General features: G+C 45.6%; 1 protein-coding gene across 8 annotated transcripts in view; it reads right to left on the reverse strand.

Moving 5' to 3' along the window:
* Positions 1 to 1405: 1405 nt before the first annotated feature.
* Positions 1406 to 23189, reverse strand: part of LOC123822499 (histone-lysine N-methyltransferase PRDM9-like) — a 38655-nt gene continuing 16871 nt past the window's right edge. For 2 of the 8 annotated variants that reach the window (XM_045844509.1, XM_045844508.1), the window contains exons 2-9: positions 13808 to 13921; positions 12711 to 12757; positions 10503 to 10659; positions 9785 to 9886; positions 9314 to 9585; positions 8832 to 8899; positions 7508 to 7701; positions 1406 to 5415 (exon numbers count right to left, since the gene is read on the reverse strand). In XM_045844509.1, coding sequence (XP_045700465.1) covers positions 3794 to 5415; positions 7508 to 7701; positions 8832 to 8899; positions 9314 to 9585; positions 9785 to 9869 — 2241 coding nt within the window. In that variant the 5' untranslated portion in view covers positions 9870 to 9886; positions 10503 to 10659; positions 12711 to 12757; positions 13808 to 13921 and the 3' untranslated portion in view covers positions 1406 to 3793. Of the gene's footprint in view, positions 5416 to 7238; positions 7702 to 8831; positions 8900 to 9313; positions 9586 to 9784; positions 9887 to 10502; positions 10660 to 12212; positions 12276 to 12710; positions 12758 to 13807; positions 13922 to 14991; positions 15030 to 23189 lie in introns of those variants that run through there. The other 6 variants (XM_045844514.1, XM_045844510.1, XM_045844507.1 and 3 more) reach the window with 6 other exon arrangements.

The raw sequence follows: 23189 nt of genomic DNA on the forward strand, positions 1-23189 counted from the left end.
TCAGAAAAAAAAATGTTCCCATCAAGCATGAGAGTCTGCAAAAGAAAATCTTAAAGTGTAAATTTCAAAATGTTACAGTTTTCTCCAAGTGATGAGATTAACAATCTCTTACTGTAAAAAAAAAATTATAAAAGCTCTCTTCAGTAACTTTTAAGAGGTCTGATATTTGAGGACAGCACCTGTGGGTAACATACGTCCCCAAGGGCAGCTCTCAGAAGCTGAGTCAGGGACTTTCCAGGGCAGTTAGGACCGGGGCCAGACCAGGGGTCAGACCAGCGACAGACAGGGCAGGGTCTGGATGTCAAGACAAATCTGCCAAATTTGAGAAAGGCTTACCTGACCCCAGCTTGGCGGGCAGGGAGCTGTTCCGTGTTTGTAGCTGACCATTCTGGTGAGTAACCCCCTCAACAACCCAGTTACGGTCCCCAAGCCAGCCCACAGCTCCCCTACCTGGGTGGCATACAGAACATAAACCAGGTAGGGCTGGCCACAGCAGTCAGAGTCAAATGTGTGATGGAGGCAAGTGGCCATGCCGTCCCATCACCTCAGCCACTGATGTCCTTTTTGCCCAAGGTCTATTGACTTGCCCCATCCAGGTTACTCACAGTGTCATGTGGAGGAGTTGGTAAGCCAGCAGGTGCAGCTAGCATGGCCTTGGAGGCATACCAGGTGTCATGGGGACAGGACAGTAGCCTCAACTGCCTGTCAAGGACAAGAGACTCAGAATCCAGCAGATGTTAGGCTGCACTCACTCCTTGGAGCCTCCACTTCAAAACAAGGATGGTGGCTGCCAGCCACTGGCAGGTGGGAGGGAGGGGTGTGTAAACACCTAGCTCCCTGCACAAGGTGGTCTGAGACCGTGTGAACTATGCAAGCAAGGCTGAAACAAAAGGGCTTGTTTATTACTTAGCTTTGAGGGCCACACACCATTTTCACAACACAGAGCAGCCTGGTTGTGTGAAGGAGGGACTGTACAAGGTCAGGGGTGAGAGTGTGTGGACTTGGGGGACAACTTGGAGGCTGGCAACTACACTAGGAATGTGGTTTGCTGCTGAAAGGGAGGGAGAGGGAATAGAACTCTCTCTACTCATCTTGAATTGCTAAGCCTTCTGGGAGAGCTCCAGGGTCTCTCCTGGTGGGGGGTCATGGTGACCATCACATGGCAGTCTGTGGGTTCCCCTTCCCACTGTATTCAATGCCAGCCCCTCTGCCAGCACCTCATAGGACTCTGCCCCTCTCCCATGGGCCATGCTGAAAGCCACAGAATATTGAGTTTATGGTGTTCTCTCTGGGCTGTGGTGGTGGGGGGAGAAACAGGGAAGGGAAACAGAACCCAAGAAATATACCTTCCTTTAAAAAAGCACAAAAGAAAATAATAGTGGATATTTATTATTGAAACCCACATAATTTATATAGACACTCTTCACAAGCCTGGCACTGGGACAGAAAGGTCATCATTTCAGGTCATGGGGGTGGGTGTCCCTGTTTGGTGAACCCACCCCAGCAGGAACAGGGTGGGTCATGCTTAGGTCTCCCTCATGCAGGAGAGGGTACGACAGGGTCCTCATGAGTTGTTCACCATCTCTCTGTATTGAACTCAACTCTGGTTCTAAGAAAAGTGTGACTTCTGGGAGCTGTTAGCACCAGATGTAGGTGTTTACCCTGTTCTCACCCTGAGTCTTGCTGGACTCCCCCGAATTGGGTCCATGGGAATTTTGTGCTCTTGGGCCATTGTGGACATTATCTGTGAATGGGTGGCCAGGAATGACCAACATCGTGCATGTCCATTACCCCATTAGGCTTTAATTTACAAACAAAAGTTTAAAGATACAGTAAGTACTAGTTTCAAGATGGTGTCATTGATGTATGAAGCCCTGTGGGTCCCAGGTACAAGGAAAGTGCATTATGGAAGCTCCTGTGTTGGGGGCTTCATGAATGCCATATGTAGATTGGGTGCACCTGTCACAGGAGAAACTCGGTTCTTCTTGCCAATGCTGTAAAGGATTACAGATCAGCAAGTGTATTAGTGTGCAAGGAGGGTTTATTAGTGATACGTTCTCAAGGAAGAGGACAGGTCTTGCTGAGGTGGGGGTGAAAGGCAACAGCTTGGGTGTCAAGAGCACCAGGTCCTTTGTCTTCAGGACTTATATAGTTGATGGGATGGGGGCGAAGAAGTTACATATGGATTGACAGGTAAAAGTGGTGCCAGCTTCCACAGGGGATGAAACTACCCACACGTAGGTATGGGTGGGGGTCATTAGCCTGAATCCTTATCTGGCTTCAGACACCATTTTGTCATCTTGTAAAATAGATCCATGACAGGGAACAGTTAAAGTTGAGGCAGTTACCCAAAGTTACCTATAGGCTTTCTGTAAACATTAGGGACCCTCTCATAAAAGATAGTAGGCAGAGGCAAACAATTGCCCAATTTTGTTTTATGGGTTCTTTCCTTGCTGTGGACCCCCTGCCATCTTCTAGGCCTTGGAATGAATCCAGTTTGAAAGCCCTTCTTTGCCAGATACTGGAAATGATACCTAGAAGTTCAATGTGTTAGAATAGTTTCTTGTGATGTTGGGCCATCTGGCAATAGAATTGGACCAGGCTCAGGACTGCTGTTAGTGGGTGACACATCTTCCTCATCCTCCCTGCCTTGGCTTACGATCTATCCTACCTAACAGACCAGTGCAGGTATGTGCTGTTCCCAGTGTCAGTTCTCAGCAAGGGATGGGTGAGGGTCTTGTTTCACAGGTCACTCTCAGTAGCACCTGCCTGTGTTGAGGAGGCTGTGAGGATGCCCAGGCTCAGTGAGAGGGTGGTAATCTGGATGGAGGCACATCCCCACCTCATGCTTCCTTCTCAGAGCAGTTGAGTCTATGTGGGGAAAGCAATGGGGTTTGCTCAAAATCTGAATTTGGCTACAGATCCCGACCCTGTCCTTATCTTCCTTTGTCCAGTGCTAAAGACCCAGAAGACAAGGGCACTGAGGACTGTTCACCAGGGCTTGTGATTTCAGTGATCCTCTTGCCAGATTCTGTCTGTGCTGACTCAACTTTGAATGTCAAAAAGGCTGGAGTTCCCATTTCCATTGTACAGACTAGGAAACAGGCAGAGAGGCGTTGAGAATCTTGCCTTAGGTCACACAGCTGGAGAAGACAGAGCTCAGAATCACACCCACCATGCACCGATGTGGAACTGGTATGCTGTGCACCATGAAGTGCTGACCCTGAAGGGGCAGCAAGGAGAGTGAGGAAGACCAGGTGCCCAGACTGAGCCAGGCTCACATCCATGCACAAGCATACATCCCTTGCTGCCGTTCACCTCTGAGGCTCCAGAGGTTGCAGGAAACCAGAAGAGCCAAGGGAAGCCAAGGGAGGAGGGTAGGGAGCCTATTAGGAGAAGAAGGCCCCCATCCCAGGAGTCTGGGGAATTCCCTTCCCTGGTGAATCTGTCTCAAGACTTCCCCATTTGTAGGGGTTGAATTTCTGTGGCTGAGAGGATGAGTTCTTTGTGGCTCTTCCCGAACTCTCTGCTTTCAGTGATGGGGGAATGTGGGATGTGGGTTTCATATTTGTATGGAGACAAAACTGTTAAGAATAAGATGTCAAAAAACCATGGAGATTGGTGCTGACATTCCCATATCACTTATGGAACTGTTTGTCAATCTCATCTCTTGTCCTGAAACTGGAGGGTTTGTTTAACCAGTTACTGCTGTACTAATTAGAATCTTAGGGAGAGTAATGGGCCCTAGACTCCCAGTGGCTGTTGATAATCCAACTTAATGCTAATGATTCACTCAGGTTACCTGCAAACATAGGCTTTCTCCCGAGTGTGTCCTCTGGTGTGTGATGAGAATTGACTTCCGTGAAAAGCCTCGCCCACATTCCCTGCAAACATAGGGCTTCTCCCCTGAGTGTGTCCTCTGGTGTGTGATGAGATTTGAGTGCTGTGTAAAGCCTCGCCTGCACTCCCTGCAAACATAGAGCTTCTCCCCTGAGTGTATCCTCTGGTGTGTGATAAGACCTGACTTGCATGTAAAGCCTTGCCTGCACTCCCTGCAAACATAGGGCTTCTCCCCTGAGTGTGTCCTCTGGTGTATGATGAGAACTGACTTCCTTGTAAAGTTTCGCCCACACTCCCTGCAAACATAGGGCTTCTCCCCTGAGTGTGTCCTCTGGTGTATCATGAGAACTGACTTCCGTGTAAAGCCTCTCCCACACTCCCTGCAAACATAGGGCTTCTCCCCAGAGTGTGTCCTCTGGTGTGTGATGAGATTTGACTGCTGTGTAAAGCCTCTCCTGCACTCCCTGCAAACATAGGGCTTCTCCCCTGAGTGTGTCCTCTGGTGTATGATGAGAACTGACTTGCGTGTAAAGCCTCGTCCGCACTCCCTGCAAACATAGGGCTTCTCCCCTGAGTGTGTCTTCTGGTGTCTGATGAGATGTGAGTTGCATGCAAAGCCTCTCCCGCACTCCCTGCAAACATAGGGCTTCTCCCCTGAGTGTGTCCTCTGGTGTATGATGAGCACTGATTTCTGTGTAAAGCCTCTCCCACACTCCCTGCAAACATAGGGCTTCTCCCCTGAGTGTGTCTTCTGGTGCATGATGAGACCTGACTTGCATGCAAAGCCTCTCCCACACTCCCTGCAAACATAGGGCTTCTCCCCTGTGTGTGTCTTCTGGTGTGCGATGAGACCTGACTTGCATGCAAAGCCTCGCCCACACTCACTGCAAACATAAGGTTTCTCCCCTGAGTGTGTCCTCTGGTGTCTGACAAGATGTGACTGCTGTGTAAAGCCTCGCCCACACTCCCTGCAAACATAGGGCTTCTCCCCTGAGTGTGTCCTCTGGTGTGTGACAAGATGTGACTTCCGTGTAAAGCCTCGCCCACACTCACTGCAAACATAGGGCTTCTTCCCTGAGTGTGTCCTCTGGTCTCTGATGAGATATGACCTATCACTGAAGCCTTGCCCACACCCTCTATGCTTATTTGTTACAATTCTTGACATTCCTACTTTAACAAAGAACTTGCCTGTGTCCTCTGGACTCTCTTTCTGGTCTTTGTGGGGCTCTCCCTCCATCATTTTCTTATGCCCACTAGAGCTCCTCATTCGTTCTTTGGAAGGTTGGAAAAAGGGTCTTGAGATTCTCCTCTGACTGATTGTTTTAAGCAAAGGTTTTGACCTCTCTTTGACCTCTTGACCTTCAGTTTTATCATTCCAGTTGTGTGTGTTAGTATGTTGCTGCTGCTGATTCTCATCCTCTAGGCAGGGTTCCCCCACTTGGAGGCGTTTTCTTGCAGATGTTCCTGGGAGAATCTGAGAGGGATGATTGACTTTCACATGTTGGCTGAGGAACTTCTGACTGGAGAAGGCCAGAGAGCAGGAGGGACATGGATGCATCTCTGGCTTTGGTTTTGCTGAAAGAGAAAGGTTTGGTCAGGACAGGTGTTGATGAGAATGCCTGGGCCCTATGATTAGTTTCCTGATAAGACCTGCCCTGTGAATCATTCTTACTATGGTGACAACACAAGCTCTGTCTCCCACAAAGTGTCCACTTGCCATCTATTTTCCTTTTTTATTTTTATGCAGTGCATCTTCTTCAGAAATCGAGAAAACCCATATCAAGGGTCTTTTCTAATACTGCCCAGACTAGGGACTTATGAGGAGCATGAGAGGCCATTTTACTCCCTGTGTGGATGGAACTGCAGTGACCTTTTCCATTTTTAGGTACCTTCTAAGTCATGTTAGAGAGGAAAACCAGAAGCCCCAACTAGGAATTGCTTCTCTGTTCTCTAAAACAATGAAATAAAATGTCCTTCCTGCCCTTGCTTGTGTGGCTCAGTGGGTTGAGTGCCAGCCTGTGAAGCAAGGAGTCGCTGGTTCCATTCCCAGTCAGGGCACATGCCTGGGTTGTGGGCCAGGTCCCCAGTAGGGGGCGTGTGAGAGGAAACAACGCATTGACATTTCCCTTTCTCCCTCTTCCCCTCCAAAAATGTCCTTCCTAAAGCCTCACACCAAATATTTATGCTTCATTTCATTCAATGTTAGCCCATTTCAAATACACTAAGAAATTATGTTTCAAAGTATTTCTCCAACCACACTTATCACGCCTGACTCCTGTTCCTCTCTGCCCAATCCACCATGTGCTCACACTTGGAAATGAAGTAATCTCAGGGGATTCCCTACTAGGGTTTATTTTCTAAAAAGTAACAAAGCATAATCAGAACAGAGGACACACCACTCTACAGCTGATGACTGCACACTTGTACTCAGGGAACTCCCAAGTGTCTCAACTTGGGCCATCAGCACTGCATGTCCACGTGGGTAAGTATCTGAACTCTGTTCTTACCCTCTGTGCTGAGACTGAGACCTGAGTGACACTCGGCCAATTCAACGCCCCACCTCTTTTCTTCCCTGAACTAGGTCCTCCCTAGGTCTGGGATCCTCTGCCTGCGGGTATTTTTCTAAATGTTATTTCCTGAGGAGCCCTTCCCAGACCACCTGCCACACTATACCTCCCCTCACACTGATCCCTAGGCACTTGTCCTGGACTAGTTTTTATCAAAGCACTAACCACTGTGTAGTGTTATGCACATGCAAGTACATGTGCCTGGGTTTCCTTCCTTTACCTGTCAGCTCCTCAAGAGCAGTGATTCTCTCCTCATGGTAATCTGTATTTCCATGTCCTCTGTGTGCCACAGAGTAGGAGGATTTCACATAATTCACTGAAATGATGAACAAATGTGCTCTGCCTGAATGGTGCAGCTCGGTGGGTTGGGTGTTGTCCCACAAACTGAAAGGTTACAAGTTCGATTCCCAGTCAGGGAACATAGCTAGGGCTGTGGGCCAGTTGGGGGTGTGCCAGAGACAATGGACTGTTTCCCTTGCACATTGACTATTTTTCTCCTTCCTTTTCACTCTCTGTAAAAATAAATAAAATATTCTTTTAAAAGATTTATGTTCAGAAAATGGGGAAGGGAGGGAGAGGGAGAGAAACATCCATGTGTGGTTGCCTCTCATGTGCCCTCTACTGCCCAGCCATGTGCCCTGATGGGAATCAAAGTGGTGATCCGTTGGGTCACAGGCTGACTCTCAATCCTCTGAGCCACACCATCCAGGGCAAAATCTTTAAAAAATAATGAATGCTTATAAAGAAAAAACATTTTATTTAGAAGTATGGAGGAAAATTAAGAAATAGGAATGAAAGTATCAGAAAAAGTGCCTTGGTGACAGAGCTGGTTAGTGCTTGAAAACTTTTCCTTTTTTGCCTCTCAGCATTTTAGCATTATATAAGGTTGTGTATTTTGGGCATGAAATATTTTAAAAATAAAGTATAAAAATGTTGCCTACGAGTCAAAGATATATGAATGCATTGTGAATTTCTGAAGCATTTGATTTGAAACTTTAGTTACTTTAGAGGGGACTTTTCTCTACTTAAAAGTTGGATCATGAATATTTCTATGGAGAATTCTCTCTTTTCTTTCTGTTTTGAAGAACAGTGGTGCCTACCTCTCCTGGCTGCAAGCTCTCTCTTCCACTTGCTGCCCCACTTGCTGCCCAGCTCCTGGCCATACTCGTCCCCAAACCAGACCAGCAGCTCACAGCCCGGCCTGATGACCTGGCAAGTTCGGTAGAAAATCTGCCCGTGGTATTGAAAGGCCACCAGGTTCTGCTCTTCATCATCCCGGGCACAGTTCACATACCTGGGATTGAGGGCAGAGGAAGGGAAAGAAAACCTCAGTGATGAGTTCCCACTACCTGTTACATCCATGTCCAGCTGCTCGCTGATTCTTAAGGCCCTCAGGCTCTGGTGTTGCCCACTGCCCCTCATGCTCCCGGGGAACCTTCTGTTCAGTGTCTGAGCCTGTCAGCATGTCATGTGAATTTCTACCTCCAAGTCCTGCTTGCAGTGCTAATCCTGCCTAATACCATTTTCTAAAACCCAGTTCTAGACTTAACCTCCACCCTGACTGGCCATAATATCCAGTGATCTCTGGCTTCCCCAAGCTCTAAATCAAGTTGTCTCACACAACAGAACCTGGTGCTTGATCTAGGGCTCTGCTTCTAAATCAGCTCACTAATTTCCCAGTACTCAGCCCACATCTGTTTTCTCTTGAGAGGCCTTTGTCCAACCCCCCTACACTTTATTTAGGGTACCATTCACTTGCCTGGCCCAAGGTTACTATAGAAAACTGGAGGTCCTTTTGTCTTAGTAAAATAAAACAGAACAATAGTAGTTGGTTCACATTGTTATCCCTGATAAAAAGAGAGCCCCTCTCAGGAAAGGGGCCCATGACCATTCCTCTGCAGGTTTCAGAGCCCAAATCTAATTAGAAGTGAGGCTGGAATGGTGTGCTGCCCTCACAGGTTTAGGCCACACTTGGTTTATGCTATTTTGACACTGTGTGCCTCGTGGAAATGATAGTTAAATGTTTCTAAAAGCAATTGTTTTGTGTCTGTCTGCAAGAAGTCCTTCATAAGGACATGGGTTGTGTGATCTGTGTAAGTAATGTATTCCTTCACCTAAACTGGAATATAGTCAGTGCTTAATTAATGTTCATTTCATAAATTCAAGTGTAATCCAGTGTCCCTGGTGAATCTAGGCTCTTCAAGGTCCTTTCCAGAGCACAAGTTGTTTCTAGTAGAGTTTTATATTTTGAAGACATATGTTATACTTTTTTCCTAAATGTCCCCTGAAATGAAAAAACACTATATAGAGAAAAAGAAGAAAAAAGGATGGAGGGAGAGCACTGAGCAAGGCATGAGAGGGAAAGATTTATGGGCTTGGGGGGATGAGTGTCCCCTCTGGCACCCAGAGACCTGTTGACCTCACCTCATCCAGTTGGCCCAGGATCTGTCCTTTCCATCCACATACTCATAGCAGTTTCTTGCTTTGGCGATCTGTGTGTCAGAAAAGAAGTTAAAGACCTTTTATTTCTTTTGTGGGGAGGTAGTAGTCAGAAGAATTATTTTACTCTATTGTCATTAAAGCTCTTCCAGCGTGCATGGGGATTCAACTGCCAGTTGTCACCACATGATGTTTTTCTTACTCACCATCTACACATTCGAGTCTACCTGTCCAATCAGAGTGGGAGCCCCACAAAGGAGGAGCCACTCTTTTGTGTCTGCACCACTTTGCTCCCACTCACCTTCTGATCCTTAAACAGGAGCTCTGTGTTTATGTAAAGTCCAGTCAGTATACAGAGCTAATCATATTGTCCCCTCCATGACTAGCACATAAGAGGAGAGTTCCCTCCAAGCCTCACTAGGAATGTGGGAAGCCAGAGGGCAGTGGTAGAGGTAAACAGTTCTCACCAGCCAGGAGTATCTGCTCTTGGCTGCCTCTCCATCTTCTGTGATGTGTCCTTCATAAGGGCCAAAGTGCAGACCCACTGGCAAGTCTGCTGCCTCATTCCACACTCCAAGCCCAGCCTCAGGGATGCCTGATGGCCCAATTCTCAACCCAGAGGGCAAGGTGAGGGCTGAGTGGTGGGGATGTCCCTTGTCCACTGCAATGTCCTTTACAAATGTAGGGGGTCCGTGCACCGCACAGCTGTCGATGAAGAAGTTCTGACACTTCTCACAATCTGCAGGCGAGAGGAACAGGGGTTAGGGAAGGTATAGCACATGTTCGTGGACACAAAGAACTTCAGAGGGAGTCCGGCACTGACATCATTGAGACTCAATCCTGTACTCCAGGTCACTAGAGGAAAGGAATGATTTGGAGACCAAAGGATCAGATGAAATTATTGTAGCATAATATACTTCTTAGTGAGGGTCACTTACAAAGGTAGTCATCATCCTGGGGCTTGTTGACCTCTTGGTACACACGGCCCTTTCTTTCTCGTAGGCTGTACATCTTCCCGTCCATTTCCCTTCTCCTGAGTTCTAAGTTGGAGAAGGGCAGGTGAGCGAAGTTGGTGGGGTCTGGAGTGTTAGTTCCCATTTTGTCAGATAACACAATCTCCTCCCATCAAATTATTACCCATCCTTTTGCATACTGTGATATTTTACTCCATCAACTATTGATTCAGAAGACTAAGACTCCACACTAACTACAGATGACTGATTCAATTTTAGTTTCTAGATCTCCCCATTACCAGGTTTACTTGCCAACCTTTAATCATTCATAACATATTTACTGAGTGCACTTTGTGTGTTAGGCATTGAGGAAAGGCCTGGGCACACAACACCAATAAAGTGTGGTTGCTATTATCACAGATGGATTTATTGGACAAGTTGCATGTGTCAATTGTTTCAAATTTAATTTAACATTTTCAAGTGATATATGAGTGAAGTATCCTTATCTTCACTTTACACATTAGCATTCAGGAGCTCAGAGAATTTATAGGATTTGTCCAAAGCTCCAGTGATAACTTCAGTCTCGGCTTAGCCCAGCTTAAATCCAGGCCCATCCAAAGTCCTCCCCACATACCTAGGTCATACTTATCAGCCCTTCCACAGGACTTAGAAGAATGAAAGTTTCCACATTTTTTCTCTTAACCTGATTTTCATCTAGTGTGCTTTCCAAAGGCACATGCTTCTCCAGGAGAGGACACTGGTTTCTGGGAATGCTCTGAGTCACTTGCAGTCATCAAATTTGTTGTTCCTGACAATTCCTTCAAACTATATTCATTGCTTAATGGCAACCTGGATGTTGCCTTCAATGTAAGAGTGACATATTAAAAGAAAACATGTATTTAAATTTTTAAGGCTTATGATACATTTTACAGGCATGCCTTTAAAACTTTAACCCTTGGAAATACCTAGGGAGTATGAATATAGAGGGGAGAGGGCCAATGTGGGTAATGAATCCAAGATTATAACTCTTGCCTTATGGCTCTTTTCTTTAAACTGTGTCTACAGTATTGAGAGTGAAGGATATTTGGAAGAGAATAAAGAAATAGTTGGCAGAAACATCTAGACAATAAATAAAATGGTGATAAAATTTGAAATACCTTAGAAAGAATATTTGTACTTAGATCAGCTGGTTCCCACCAATTCTGTTTGAATAATGCTGTATCAGTAGCTAGTTGTTTTCAGTTTCATGATCTATAACATGCTAATTTTCAATATTCTAGTGAACGTGCAATTAAATAACACTCACAAAAGTGTTCTGTGAATTGTGTAATACAGTATGAAGTGAGATTACAGTCCTGCTATCAATTTACCCCTTAGCTCTCTCCATATTTCAAAATTCACTGAAATTACCTTCAGCGTTCATCAATCATCTTCTAGTTTAATTTGTAATTGTGAAATCATCCATTTAGCAAACATTTGGGGGCCCCCAGGGGCCCTGACCTGGGCCTGTGACCTCTGAGAAGACTCAGGTATGGACCAGCCTCTCAAAGAGGTCACAACGCAGAGGTAGGAAGGCTGAACAAATGATTCTAAACAGAATAGAGTGGCCTCATTGGTCATTGGTACTAAGAGAAAGAAGCCGTTACTTCACCTTACAAGAAACAGCATTTGAAATGAGTTCCAGACAGATGCGTTTCTGCTGAAGAGTATGTAACCTATATGAAGTCCTTAAGTCATGTTATTATTTTTTGTTTCTCAATCAGCAAACCTGAAGCTCCTCAGGGCTGAGAGATGCTTTCTTTGATTAGAGTGGGAGGCTGTGATCCTGGACATTTTACATTCCTCTTCATCTGGGACCATCCATTATACAAACTGCCTAGACAGTGTACACTGTCCTTAGTCAAAGGGTCTTCGTGCATCTCTTACTTCAGCACAGCAGAGAAGAACTTCAATTGAAATATCAGTCAGATGAATGATGTAATGACATATGGATAAGACAATGTAAACTTGAGAAAACTATGAAAGTTTATTTTTTCTAATTTTTAAAAAATGATTTTGTTTATTTTCTTGAGAGAAAGGGAGGGAGAAAGAGAGAGAGGGAAACATTGATGTGAGAGAGAAACATTGATCACTTGCCTCTCCCACACATCCCAATTGGGAACCTGGCCCACAACCCAGGCATACGCCCTGACCAGGAATGAAACGAATGATCTTTTGCTTTGTAGCATGTCACCCAACCGAGTCATGTTGGCCAGGGTACAACTATGCAAGTTTCAGTGAGTTAGTAAGTGGTTTAGAGAAGCAACTATGGGTTAGATTGCACTACCACTGATCTTAGACATCTAGTCAAACTTTTCTATATCTCTGAAAGGTTACTTCCTCAATCAGAAATGGTGACAGTTATAGTACGTACCTCATCGAGTTGTTGTAATGTTTAAGTGAGTTTATTCACACAGAATTCTTAAAGTCTGAAACACTGTGATAATGAAACAAATGGTAGTTACTATTGTTGCTGTAGTTGTTAACTATTAAGATGATGATGAGCCCTGGCTGGTGTGGCTCTGTGGATTGAGCGCTGGCCTGCAGACTGAAAGGTCAGCAGTTCCATTCCTGGTCAGAGCACATGCCTGGGCTGTGGACCAGATGCCCCCGCTGGGGAGAGTGTGAGAGACAAGATATATATGTGTGTCTCCCACATGCTTCTCTCCTCGCTTTCTCCCTCCATTCCCCTGTCTAAAAAATTCGATAAATAAATGTTTAAAAAAAAAGGATGATAATGTCGCACAATGTATTAAAAGACCAGCAAAGGAAGGTGGCAGTCCCTAAGATATTTTCTGCATTTTCCTACTCTTACCTGCATTTCTATCCACGAGGAAAACTTTCTTGTCAACAGGACTTGAGACATACTCACCTTCCGGTGTTTACTGTGTTCTCTTCTGAAGGCCACCCAGGATTTCACTGAAAGATGATGGGAAATCAGTGTTTTGGTTGGTAAATGTTTCCCAAACCTGGAGATTCTTATTAGGGACACAATTCTGAATGAGAGTAGTCCAAGACCAATCCCAAGATGACTGGAAAATGTTTTCTGAGGTATCATTAAGGCCTAGACTTCTATTTGGGCCATCCAGTAATTTCATTAGAATGATAAAAATATAGGCAAAGTGTCATCTATGCTTCTTCACCCTATGTTCATAAAGCATCTATTGCACTTATTAAATAAATTGGCCTCTCCTGACAAAAATGTAATACAAGTAACTGCACAGAAACTCCATGTCTTCAACATAACCCTTTCTCTTTCCTGTTTTCGTCACTCAAACTAGCCTTGTTCGGGCTGAGGGCACCTCGACCACCCGGCCTCCTTTCTCTGGTATCCTCCCCCCTGGGCACATACCGGCCACCCACGCCCTTCCTCAGTCATTCGACTCTGGTCAGTATCAATACTCTGTTGACCACAGAAACAGAATTCCAGTGAAGTTGAAGATCACATCTTGACTTCAGCTGTGTGTCAACCCCAGACCCATGAAAGTGGACCGACCCCACCCTCCGAACACTCACGATACTGGACGGAACATGGGGCCGACATCAGGAAACCATACGGTGACAACCCCTCCCGACCCTGGCCCTCCCCCAGCTCCCGCCATCACCACGTTAACACTGTTCCCTGTCCCGGTCTCCATGCAGGCCACCGCGCGGCCAGGTGTGGGGACCCTCCTCACCGGCCAGACCCGCCTCCCTCTCTTGTGCTGACGACTCTTCTGAATTAGCTACTTCTCGCTCACTTTATGTTCTTACACATTCACTGCTTACTAATGTGTCTATAAATACATATGATTACGTCGCCCACGTGAAAGTTGACGGGAACAGCCCCTCACTGTACGACACACTGTTGTGCCTCTTGCTCGTCCCGCTGCACCAGCAAACCTGTTCCCTGGTGACGTCCTGAGATGCCGCCTCGACCCACACCAGGTCCGAGCCGGGAGGGCAGCGCTGGCTCCTCCCGCCGCTCACCGTGCTGCCTCGGGGCCCGTTCTTCATCGGAGTCCTCAGGGTCGTCCTCCTGGAGCTCGGTGGCCCGCCTGCCTGCGGCGGTGACACAGGAAAGCGAGTCGTGGGCTCAGAGACCTGGGAAGAGACGAAACCTCTGTCCTGAAGCAGAGAGCGTGGGGGAGGGAGAAGCCCAGGAAACCCGTCGGACTGGCCCCGAGGGGATGGCAGAGTGAAGTGAGTTGCCGTGAGCCCCGCACCCTCGTCAGCGCCGCCCCGCTCTGACTGAAGGAGCAAACTCCCCCCGATCCGTGTCCGTGCGGGAGGGAGCTGCAGGCGGATGGAGCCCCCTGAGCCGGGGCCAGCCCAGCGCCTGCGGGGTCTCCCGGTCGCCTGCGCGCTACCTGGGCTGGTGAGCGCGTCCAGTTCCTCTTCACGTACCCAAACGGCCTTTCTCCCAGGGGGCAGGGCGTCAGGCGAGGGGGACGGAGGCGCCCGCAGACACGCTCGCGGGGCGGGGTGGGGGCCTGTTCCCGCCCCTCCCCCCACGCGCCTCCTCAGCGCGGGCTCTGGAGGCCGCGGCCCGGGGCGTCTGAGGGGCCCCGTGGGCCGGGCGGGCCTGTGGCCGCGCAGGAAACGCGCTTCTCCCTGGGAAGGGCCGGGAGGCGCCCCCGGGGTCCGGAGAAGCCCGCGCGAGGCGCGGGCGCAGTGTCCGGCAGGCACTCCGCCGTCTCTCGGGCTGAGAGGCCCGGGGTCCCTCAGGACTCTATCTGCGTCTTCCGGGCGGAGGACACTCAGCGTCCCCGGGGGAGAGGGCCAGACCGCCGCGGCTGAGGGGGGGTTGGGGCGTCTCACGAGGGGCTTCCGGGTCCCCTCCACTGAGTCGGTTTCCAGGACGACGGCATTCGGGGTCTCTGCGTTTGGGGAGGTTTGGTCTTCCCGGGCGGGCGAGCTGCAGGAAGGGCGCCCCGAGCTGAGGGGACCTGGGGTTCCAGGCTGTTTGGGGGTCTGAGCGTTGGGGGTCAGGAGACGTGGGGTCCTCCGGGTTAGCGGACGCGCCCCTCGGTGCTGAAGGGGCTTGGGGCCCCTCGGGATGAGGGCATCTGGGGTCCCTCTGGCTGGACTTGGGAGGTCTCGGGCTGAGGGTTCCCCAGGGCAGGGCTCCCCGCTTACCGGTCGTCTCCCGGGGCCCCTGCCGCGCTACCCACCTCAGCGGACTGTCCGCTCCCAAGTCCCTGGGTTCCCGCGTAGGGAGGAGTGAGGGCGGGGCAAGGTTCCTTCTTGGATAAGCAGGTGGGATCAATCCGCCAATCAGTGCTGCGATCCCAGGGCCCTCCCCGCCAATGGGCGGTCAGAAGAAGTTGAAAGGGCGGGACAGAGGGGCAGAGCCCCCTGGGTTGGAGACTAGCCGGCGGAAGACCCGCCCCACCCCGCCGCGATTGGCTACTCTGGGTCTCCCGAGCGCCTGTCAGTCTGCAGCCAGGACGGGTGGGCGGTTTCCGTGGCCCCTTTGCCTGGGGATGAGGAGGGACCCGCCCCCGCAGGACCTGGAAGCCGCAAGCTGGGTCGGACCCTGGGGTGGATGTGGCCCTCCTGCCTCCTGACAAAGTGTCTTTGTTCCTTCAGACTGTGGTCAGGATCCCCGACTTTCGTCTAGGCTCGTCTGTGCCCTCTCTTATTAAACCCGCTTTCAGCAAACGCTGCATAAGCAGTGAGGACCCGGTCAAGACTGCATTGCATTCCGTGGAAACTTAAGTCAGTAAATCCTGACCATGCAATCCATAGACACAAAATAAGTTCCAGATATGTAAACACAACATGACGTAATAAGTATACTGGGAAACACACTGGGAGAATTTGATGTTTCAGAGAAGTGGTGTTATGATTAATAGGTATGTTTAAGTAACTCAGGTGTAAAAACATTTCAGGAATAGGAAGACAGGATAAAACCAAACAAAACTAAATAAATTTAGAAATGCTGGACAAACCTACAAGTATTTTGCATAAAAATAACATCAAATCTGAGGGCAGGGGTCCACAGAACAGGTCCCCTGTTTAGGGTCAGTTTAGCTGCTACTGGCTTTCACGGGATAAAGTGGGAAGAGTGTTTCTGGTCCTTACCTCGTTTTCAGCACGTAAATATAACTTGATTTCCATGGATTGGAAATGCGCCAACTAACTGTAATTATTACTGTGAAACTGCATAAAGGGAAACCTCACTGAAATGGAGTTGGGGGTCAGTGGGGGAGCTGTCACATAGCATCACCTGGGGTCAATTACAGGAAACATTGTCTGTCACAGGCCCCAACATATAGATGGTACCCTGTGCTCCCAGGAGAAACCGACTCCCCAGCAACTCAGCCAGAGAGAAACCATCGTCCCCCTGAACTGACGCTTCCCTCCTGCGCACATTCGTTTGAAATGACCCCTCCCAACTTCCTCCTTTCTCCCTGTAAAATACATTCCTCTCTTTTTCTTGTGGAGCTGGCCTATGGTTTTTGCTACAGCTTGCTTGTCCTAAACTGCACTTTTTTACTGCTTGTGAATAAACCCCTTATCTGCTGGTAAAATAACTGACTCATATATTTTTAAGGTCAACATAATTTGGTTGCCTGTATGGGGATCCAGAGGACTCCTGAAATCTGTGAGGCTGACAAGCAAGCAGGCGCAGTGTCCTTGCTCTGGAAGACTAGGGGAAGGGTCTTTCACTGGTGCAGACTCCCCAATGATCAATTTAAGAACAGCCATCCAGAAATAACATCCTCATACCCTCTGACCCAGAAATTCCACTTTTAAAAAATTTCCCCCAGTAGCCCTGAGTTGGTAGCTCAGTTGGTTAGAGTGTCCTGCCTATATGCCAAGGTGGTCAGGTCATTCTCCAGTCAGGGCACATACAAGAAGCAATCAATGAATGACTACATAAGCAGAACAACTAACTCTCTCTTTCTCTCTTCCAAATTAATAAATGAAATGAAAAGAAAAAAATTAAAAATTTCCCCCTAGTTATGTTTCCCTGTGTATGAAATGAAGTATGTTTAATATATTTTATTCAAAACTTATATAATAACAGATATAATTTTAAAGTTTTCAGTAGAAGAGAATTTGTTAAGTTATGGTTTGCTCACACTGTGAAATATTATAGAACATTAAAAGTGGATGAGAATATATGATATTTCATTCAAGAAACAGAATGTAGTAAGGTGGTTCTAATGGATTTTAACAGAGAATAGTTTCTAAGTAATGTTGTCATGTGAGAAAAGTATCCTGCAAAACAAACTGTGTTAAAAAAAAAAGAAACCCAGGCAGAAGACATGTGCTGAGGGAGACACAAGGACTAGTCACAGGGATCAGGGTCTGGGCAACATGCAGGGGAAAAGTTGCTTTTCCTTCATGTCATTTGGAATGTTGTGTCATTTGTTTTCTCCTTTACTTAAAATAAACCTATCTATAAATATTTTTGTAGATAAAAGAATGGATGAGAAGTAGTTGATTGTCTATGTATGCATTTATAAATGACTCAACAAAAATTCTGCACACCCTCAGTAAATCCAGGGGCACATGCTGCCTTCCTTATCCGAATAGCACCTTGGCCACCCAAAGTGTCCAATTTGCATCCAAAACTCTATTCCAGGAGGAACATTTCCATACTGCAAAATATACTGTGTCACACAGTTACTGTTTGTTTGAGAGATGAAAACCATTTATTATCAAAACAATGAATTTTATATTTAAGTATTGGATCCAAGGTCATTTATGGAAATATTATTAAGAATATTTTCAGCCCTGACTAGTGTGGTTCAGCTTTTGTGTCTGGCATCTGGCAACTAGGGTTCCTTGTCCAGCTCCAACTCTGGAGTCTGGTTGTGGAGTCTTGGTTACAGATTTGGGTCCTGTCTCCAAGGTCTGTGGCCTGGGTTTGAATCTATTTGGCCTCGGGTCTGGGGTCTCTTTGGGTGTGGCTTTGGGGTCTCTGGGTTTGTATATGATGTCAATGTGCATGTCTATAAATTTATAGTCATTAGCTCTAAGTCAATGCCAAGAGGAGTCCCAGAGTTGGGGTGTGGTGAAGAAGGAAACTTTAGTGCAAATACCTGAATTTTAATACAGAATGGCCATGAGTGCAGAAGGGTTGTGAAGAAGCTCAGTATTGTCACAGGTGAATTATGAAGCAGCACACCATGTATCTACTCAATAGTGCTGCTTTTAGTTACTTGGCATCAGGGCTGTGAGAAGACCCTGAAGTGAGGCAGCCCTGGGGTTAACTCCCTCTCTGGTTGTGCTGCCTAGGCCTTTTCTGCTCATCTACATGACTTCTGGTCTAGGCCTTTCATTTCCGCTTTGCTGGGCTGCATTTGCACATGAAGAAGTGAAAATTGGAAAAGGAGCCCCTCTGAACGACGAGATGAGGCTCTGGTGTTGTCACAACAACATACTAGATTATTATTATTTTTAAGTTATGCCATGTTTTCCTCTAGTACTTTTTAAGTCCAAACTGACACGGCCTTTTTGTTGTTGTTGTTGCCGCTTACTTAAATTATATAGAAAAATTAAAAATAATTGAAAATCCTACCCAAACAGGTAATAACTGCTATTATATTAAGTATATATGCTTCTAAACAAGGTGGGGGTGTGTGGGGTGGGATGGGCGGAGGAGGGCAAAGGGGAAAAATTGGGAAACTATAACAGCCTAACAATAAAAAATCATTCAATAAAGAAAAGGTATATACCCTTCCAGACATCACTACCTGCATATTTCCATTCTTCCACTTCTTCTGGATTTAATTTATTGTTCCAGATTTGTAATATGATGCAAAATTTGTGAATTTTCAGGCTTTCTCCCTAATGTGTGTATTTATCAACACATTTTCCCAGAGTTTTTTTAATGTACAATTTTGGTATTATTCAGTTCAAATTATTTTTAACTGCAATTGTTATTTAATTTGAGTGTTTTTTAGAAGTGTATTTTATAATTTTTAAATATAAGGACTTTCTAATTATCTTTTATTACTGATTGCTAGATTAGCTGCAATGAAAGCAGTGAAAGCAAGAAACATACTTTATATAATTTCAATCCTTTGATATGTTTTTTTGAAACTTGCTCCACAATACAATATGGTCAATGTAAAAAAAAAAAAAGAAAGAAAACAAAAAAAGTTCCAAGCGTGGTTCTCTGCTGCTATCTGTTGTTCATTTTGGGAATAACACCTTAGTGCTGGTCAACAAGAAAAGTGGTTGATTCTGGTTGAATGTCAATGGCTGTTGATGGCATGGTATTTAGAAGTGTGTTTTTAAAATATTTCAAGGTATGGACTGTCCAGTTTCCTTCTGACTGGTTTCCAGATTAGGGAAAAGGAGGCCATAAATGTGTCTTATGTGCCATTTGTTGGAACTTGCTGTATAGTATAATAGAGTCAGGTTTTTAGAAGTTCCCAGTGTGCTTGAAAATCATTTGTTATTTGCTTTGTTTATTGCAGCTTCCTTAAACAATGAAGAAAGTAGAATATATTTAAAATAAATTTTAACCCAAGAGGTTAAAAAAATAAAATCACTATCATTTTATAAGTGAAAATCAAATGAACAATTTGGCCAAGTCACTAATACGTATCCCAAGTATACATCTCTGCTGCCATCTCATCGGAATTTTGGGGAATAACATCTTAGTTCAGGTCAGCAGGAAAAGTGGTTCATTATAGTGGAATATCAGTGACTGTTGGGTTTTTTTCAAGACTGTTTTGAGGTACAAGTCTCAAGTCCCAATGTCAGTGACCACCAGTTCCTTGGGATCACGTTTTTTTTTTAAGATTTATTTATTTATTTTTAGAGAGGGAAGGGAGGGAGAAAGAGAGAGAGAGAAACATCAATGTGCGGTTGCTAGGGACCATGGCCTGCCACCCAGGCATGTGCCCTGGCTGGGAATCGAACCTGCGATGCTTTGGTTCTCAGCCCAAGCTCAATCCACTGAGCTATGCCAGCCAAGGTGGGATCACTTTTTATGAGCACATCATCTAGACCAGACACTGGATTTGGGAGTGCATCATTGGTTCTTTTCTTTGAATATATTTTTAAATTACTCTTTGTGTATATAAAAGATATTTATTTCTGCATGTTATTTACCACACAATTTACTAAGTTGTATTATTTATAATAACTTTCAGTTGATATTCATGAGTTGTCAAGGTAAATAAGATATCATGCAATAATAAAATTACATTAATTTAGCTGTATAAAGCATGAAAAATTAGTTAAAGCTTGGAATAAAACATGAAGACAAGAAGAGTTAAAAATGTGTTAGTTATAAGTTCATTAATAATTAAAGAAAATAGCAACATGATTCTTAGCATTGTAAATGAGTTCAGGACCTGGAGCAGTGGTGTTTTAGAAATCAGAAGTATTTTGTAAGTAACATTGTGCCCCTTGTATGTTATCTGAGGAACTCACAGTATGGCAAAGGTCTACATTTTCAAAGAGAATGTTTGATGGTGAATTTTGGAATGTAGAAGAGTAAGATTATAGATTATAAGTAATTTTAATAAGCAGTTATTGAAGGGTGATTTACGGGCAATGCAAGAAGACAGTGACCCTCAGCGCTGTGGTTTATCACAGTGTGGTTCAGTCTCTTAAGGTGTCACATCTTCCTTGGCTTCTGAGCTTTCATGGGTGTCTTCTTAGCCAAGGCCATTCCTCCCATCTTTCCAAGACGGCTGGCACTTTTATTTATTTTTTGTTGTTGTTCTTCATCTCTCAGCCTCCAGGCTGCCTGTCCAGAGAGAGGCATGATTTCAGATCTAGGGTGCAAATTCACATGCTGTTTGTATTCTAATTGACTCTTCATCCTGCTTCATATAGAGTATGGTTTCTTATTGCTATGAGATTGGGGGATTTGTCTCCACATTGTAGGTGCTTATTAGCAATCATTATCTCTATTCAATGCGTGACAGTAACTTCTACCTTAACCCTCCCTAAGGACAACCTGAAAGGTCTTCATACAATGTGCCAAATGATCCCCTGGGGGCAACATCAACCTTAGGTTGAAAACCACAGATTTTTTTAAAAAATTTTATTTACTTATTTTTAGAGAGAAGGGAAGGGAGAGAGAGAGGGAAAGAAACATCAATGTGTGGTTGCCTTTCATGTGGCTCCCACTGGGGACCTGGCCTGCACCCCAGCATGTGCCCTGACTGGAAATCAACTGGCAACTCTTTGGTTCCCAGCCTGTGCTCAATCCATTGAGGTACACCTGCCAGGGTGAAAACCACTGATCTAAGTTCTTTAGCTTCTTCATCTCCCATACTATTCTTACCCTCCCCCTGTCTATTTTCTACCTACCATCTATGCTACTTATTCTCTGTACCTTTTCCCCTTTTCTCCTCCTCCCACTCCCCTGTTGCTAACCCTCCATGTGATCTTCATTTCTGTGGTTCTGTTCCTGTTCTAGTTGTTTGCTTAGTTTGTTTCTCGTTTTGTTTTAGGTGTGGTTGTTAATAATTGTGAGTTTGCTGTCATTTTACTGAACATGTTTTTTTTTTATTTTCTTTTTCTTAGATAGGTCCCTTTAACATTTCATATAATAAGGGCTTGGTGATGATGAAGTCCTTTAACTTGACCTTATCTGAGAAGCATTTTATCTGCTCTTATATTCTAAAGGAAAGCTTTGCTGGACAGAACAATCTTGGATGTACGTCCTTGCTTTTCATGACTTGGAATACTTCTTTCCAGCCCTTTCTTGCCTGTAAGATCTCTTTTGAGAAATCAGCTGATAGTCTGATGGGAACTCCTTTGTAGGTAACTATCTCCTTTTCTCTTGTTGCTTCTAGGATTCTCTCCTTCATTTTAATCTTGGGTAATGTAATTATTGTGTCCCCTGGTGTGTTCCTCCCTGGGTTGAACTTCTTTGGGACTCCCTGAGCTTCCTGGACTTCCTGGAAGTCTATCTCCTTTGCCAGATTGAGGAAGTTCTCCTTCATTATTTGTTCAAATAACTTTTCCACTTGTTGCTCTTTCTTTTATCCTTTTGGTAATCAAAAGGAGAAAAGAAATTCAGATGTTGGAACATTTAAAGATGTCCTGGAGGTTCCTAAGCCTCTCCTAATTTTTTTGAATTCTTGTTTCTTCATTCTTTTGTGGCTGAATGTTTCTTTCTTCCTTCTGATCCACACTTGATTTGAGTCTCAGTTTTCTTCTTATCACTATTGGTTTCCTGTACATTTTCCTTTGTTTCACTTAGTGCAGCCTTCATTTATTCATGTAATTTGCAACCAAATTCAACCAATTCTATGAGCATCCTGATAACCACTGTTTTGAGCTGTGCATCTGATCAATTGTCTATCTCTTTGTGGCTTAGTTGTATTTTTTCTGATGCTTTGATCTGTTCTTTTGTTTGGGCAATTTTTTTTTGTCTTGATGAGCCTGTTACATAGTAAGGGGTAGAGCCTTAGGTATTTCCCCAGGCTGGGCAACCCGCATTTCTGCCATGTGACCCTGTATGTGGGGGAGGAGTCCGAGATGGTACAATGGCCCTTGCTCCACTCTCTGATAGATTTCAGTCACTTCCCCCATTTCCCACAAGCAAATTGGGCCCTTCTGGTGCTAATTCCCATGTAGGTGGGCTTGTGTACGTTCTAGGACCCTGTGGGCTTCTCCAATGAACTCTCCTGTGCAGCCTCAACCCCCACAGGTCTTTTTAATCAGAGGTTTGAGGCTTTATTTCCCCATGCAGGAGCCCTGGGTTGCCTGGTCTGTCTCTTTCCCCAGGTGTTTCTCCTGGTTTATATGCGCTCAAATGTGGAACTGCCGGGTCCACAATTCACTGCCTTGCCGGCTAACTTCAGTCTTGTGCACCCCATTTCACAATCCTCCACCTCCCTGGGTCTGCCAGCCGCTGCCTTGCCAGGAGTCCTCTCTGTCCAGCTGCCCATCTCTGCCCCTCTTACTGGTCTGGATGAATGTGACTTCTTTAACTCCTTGATTGTTGGACTTCCATACAATTCAATTTTCTGCCAGTTCTAGTTGTTTTTTATTTTAAATTGTTGTTGTCCTTCTTTTGGTTGTGTGAGGATACACAGTATGTCTGCCTATGCCTCCATCTTGGCCAGAAGTCCAGGGTGAAGATATCCTTCTGAAGTTTTGGTGTGTAATGTTTTTAGAATCATTCAGCTCAAATTATTTTGTAACTCAAATAGTGGTTCATTTTGGGGGTTATTTATTAGTCTGTTTCATAAGTACCAAACGACAGAACTTTCAAGTCACCCACTTTCAGTGAATTCCAGTTTAAGTGCTATGAGAACAAAACACACACTCCACATAATCTCACTGCTGCGATGCTGGGTGAAGCCTGTTTTATACCTGGTTGGCCAAAAAGTTAGTTTGGTCCCCACCATTCCTTCCTTCATCCCCATCTCCCCACCCC

Source organism: Phyllostomus hastatus, unplaced genomic scaffold (genome assembly GCF_019186645.2).
Source record: "Phyllostomus hastatus isolate PE091 unplaced genomic scaffold, TTU_PhHast_1.1 phas_contig_402, whole genome shotgun sequence".
Classification (NCBI taxonomy): domain Eukaryota; kingdom Metazoa; phylum Chordata; class Mammalia; order Chiroptera; family Phyllostomidae; genus Phyllostomus; species Phyllostomus hastatus.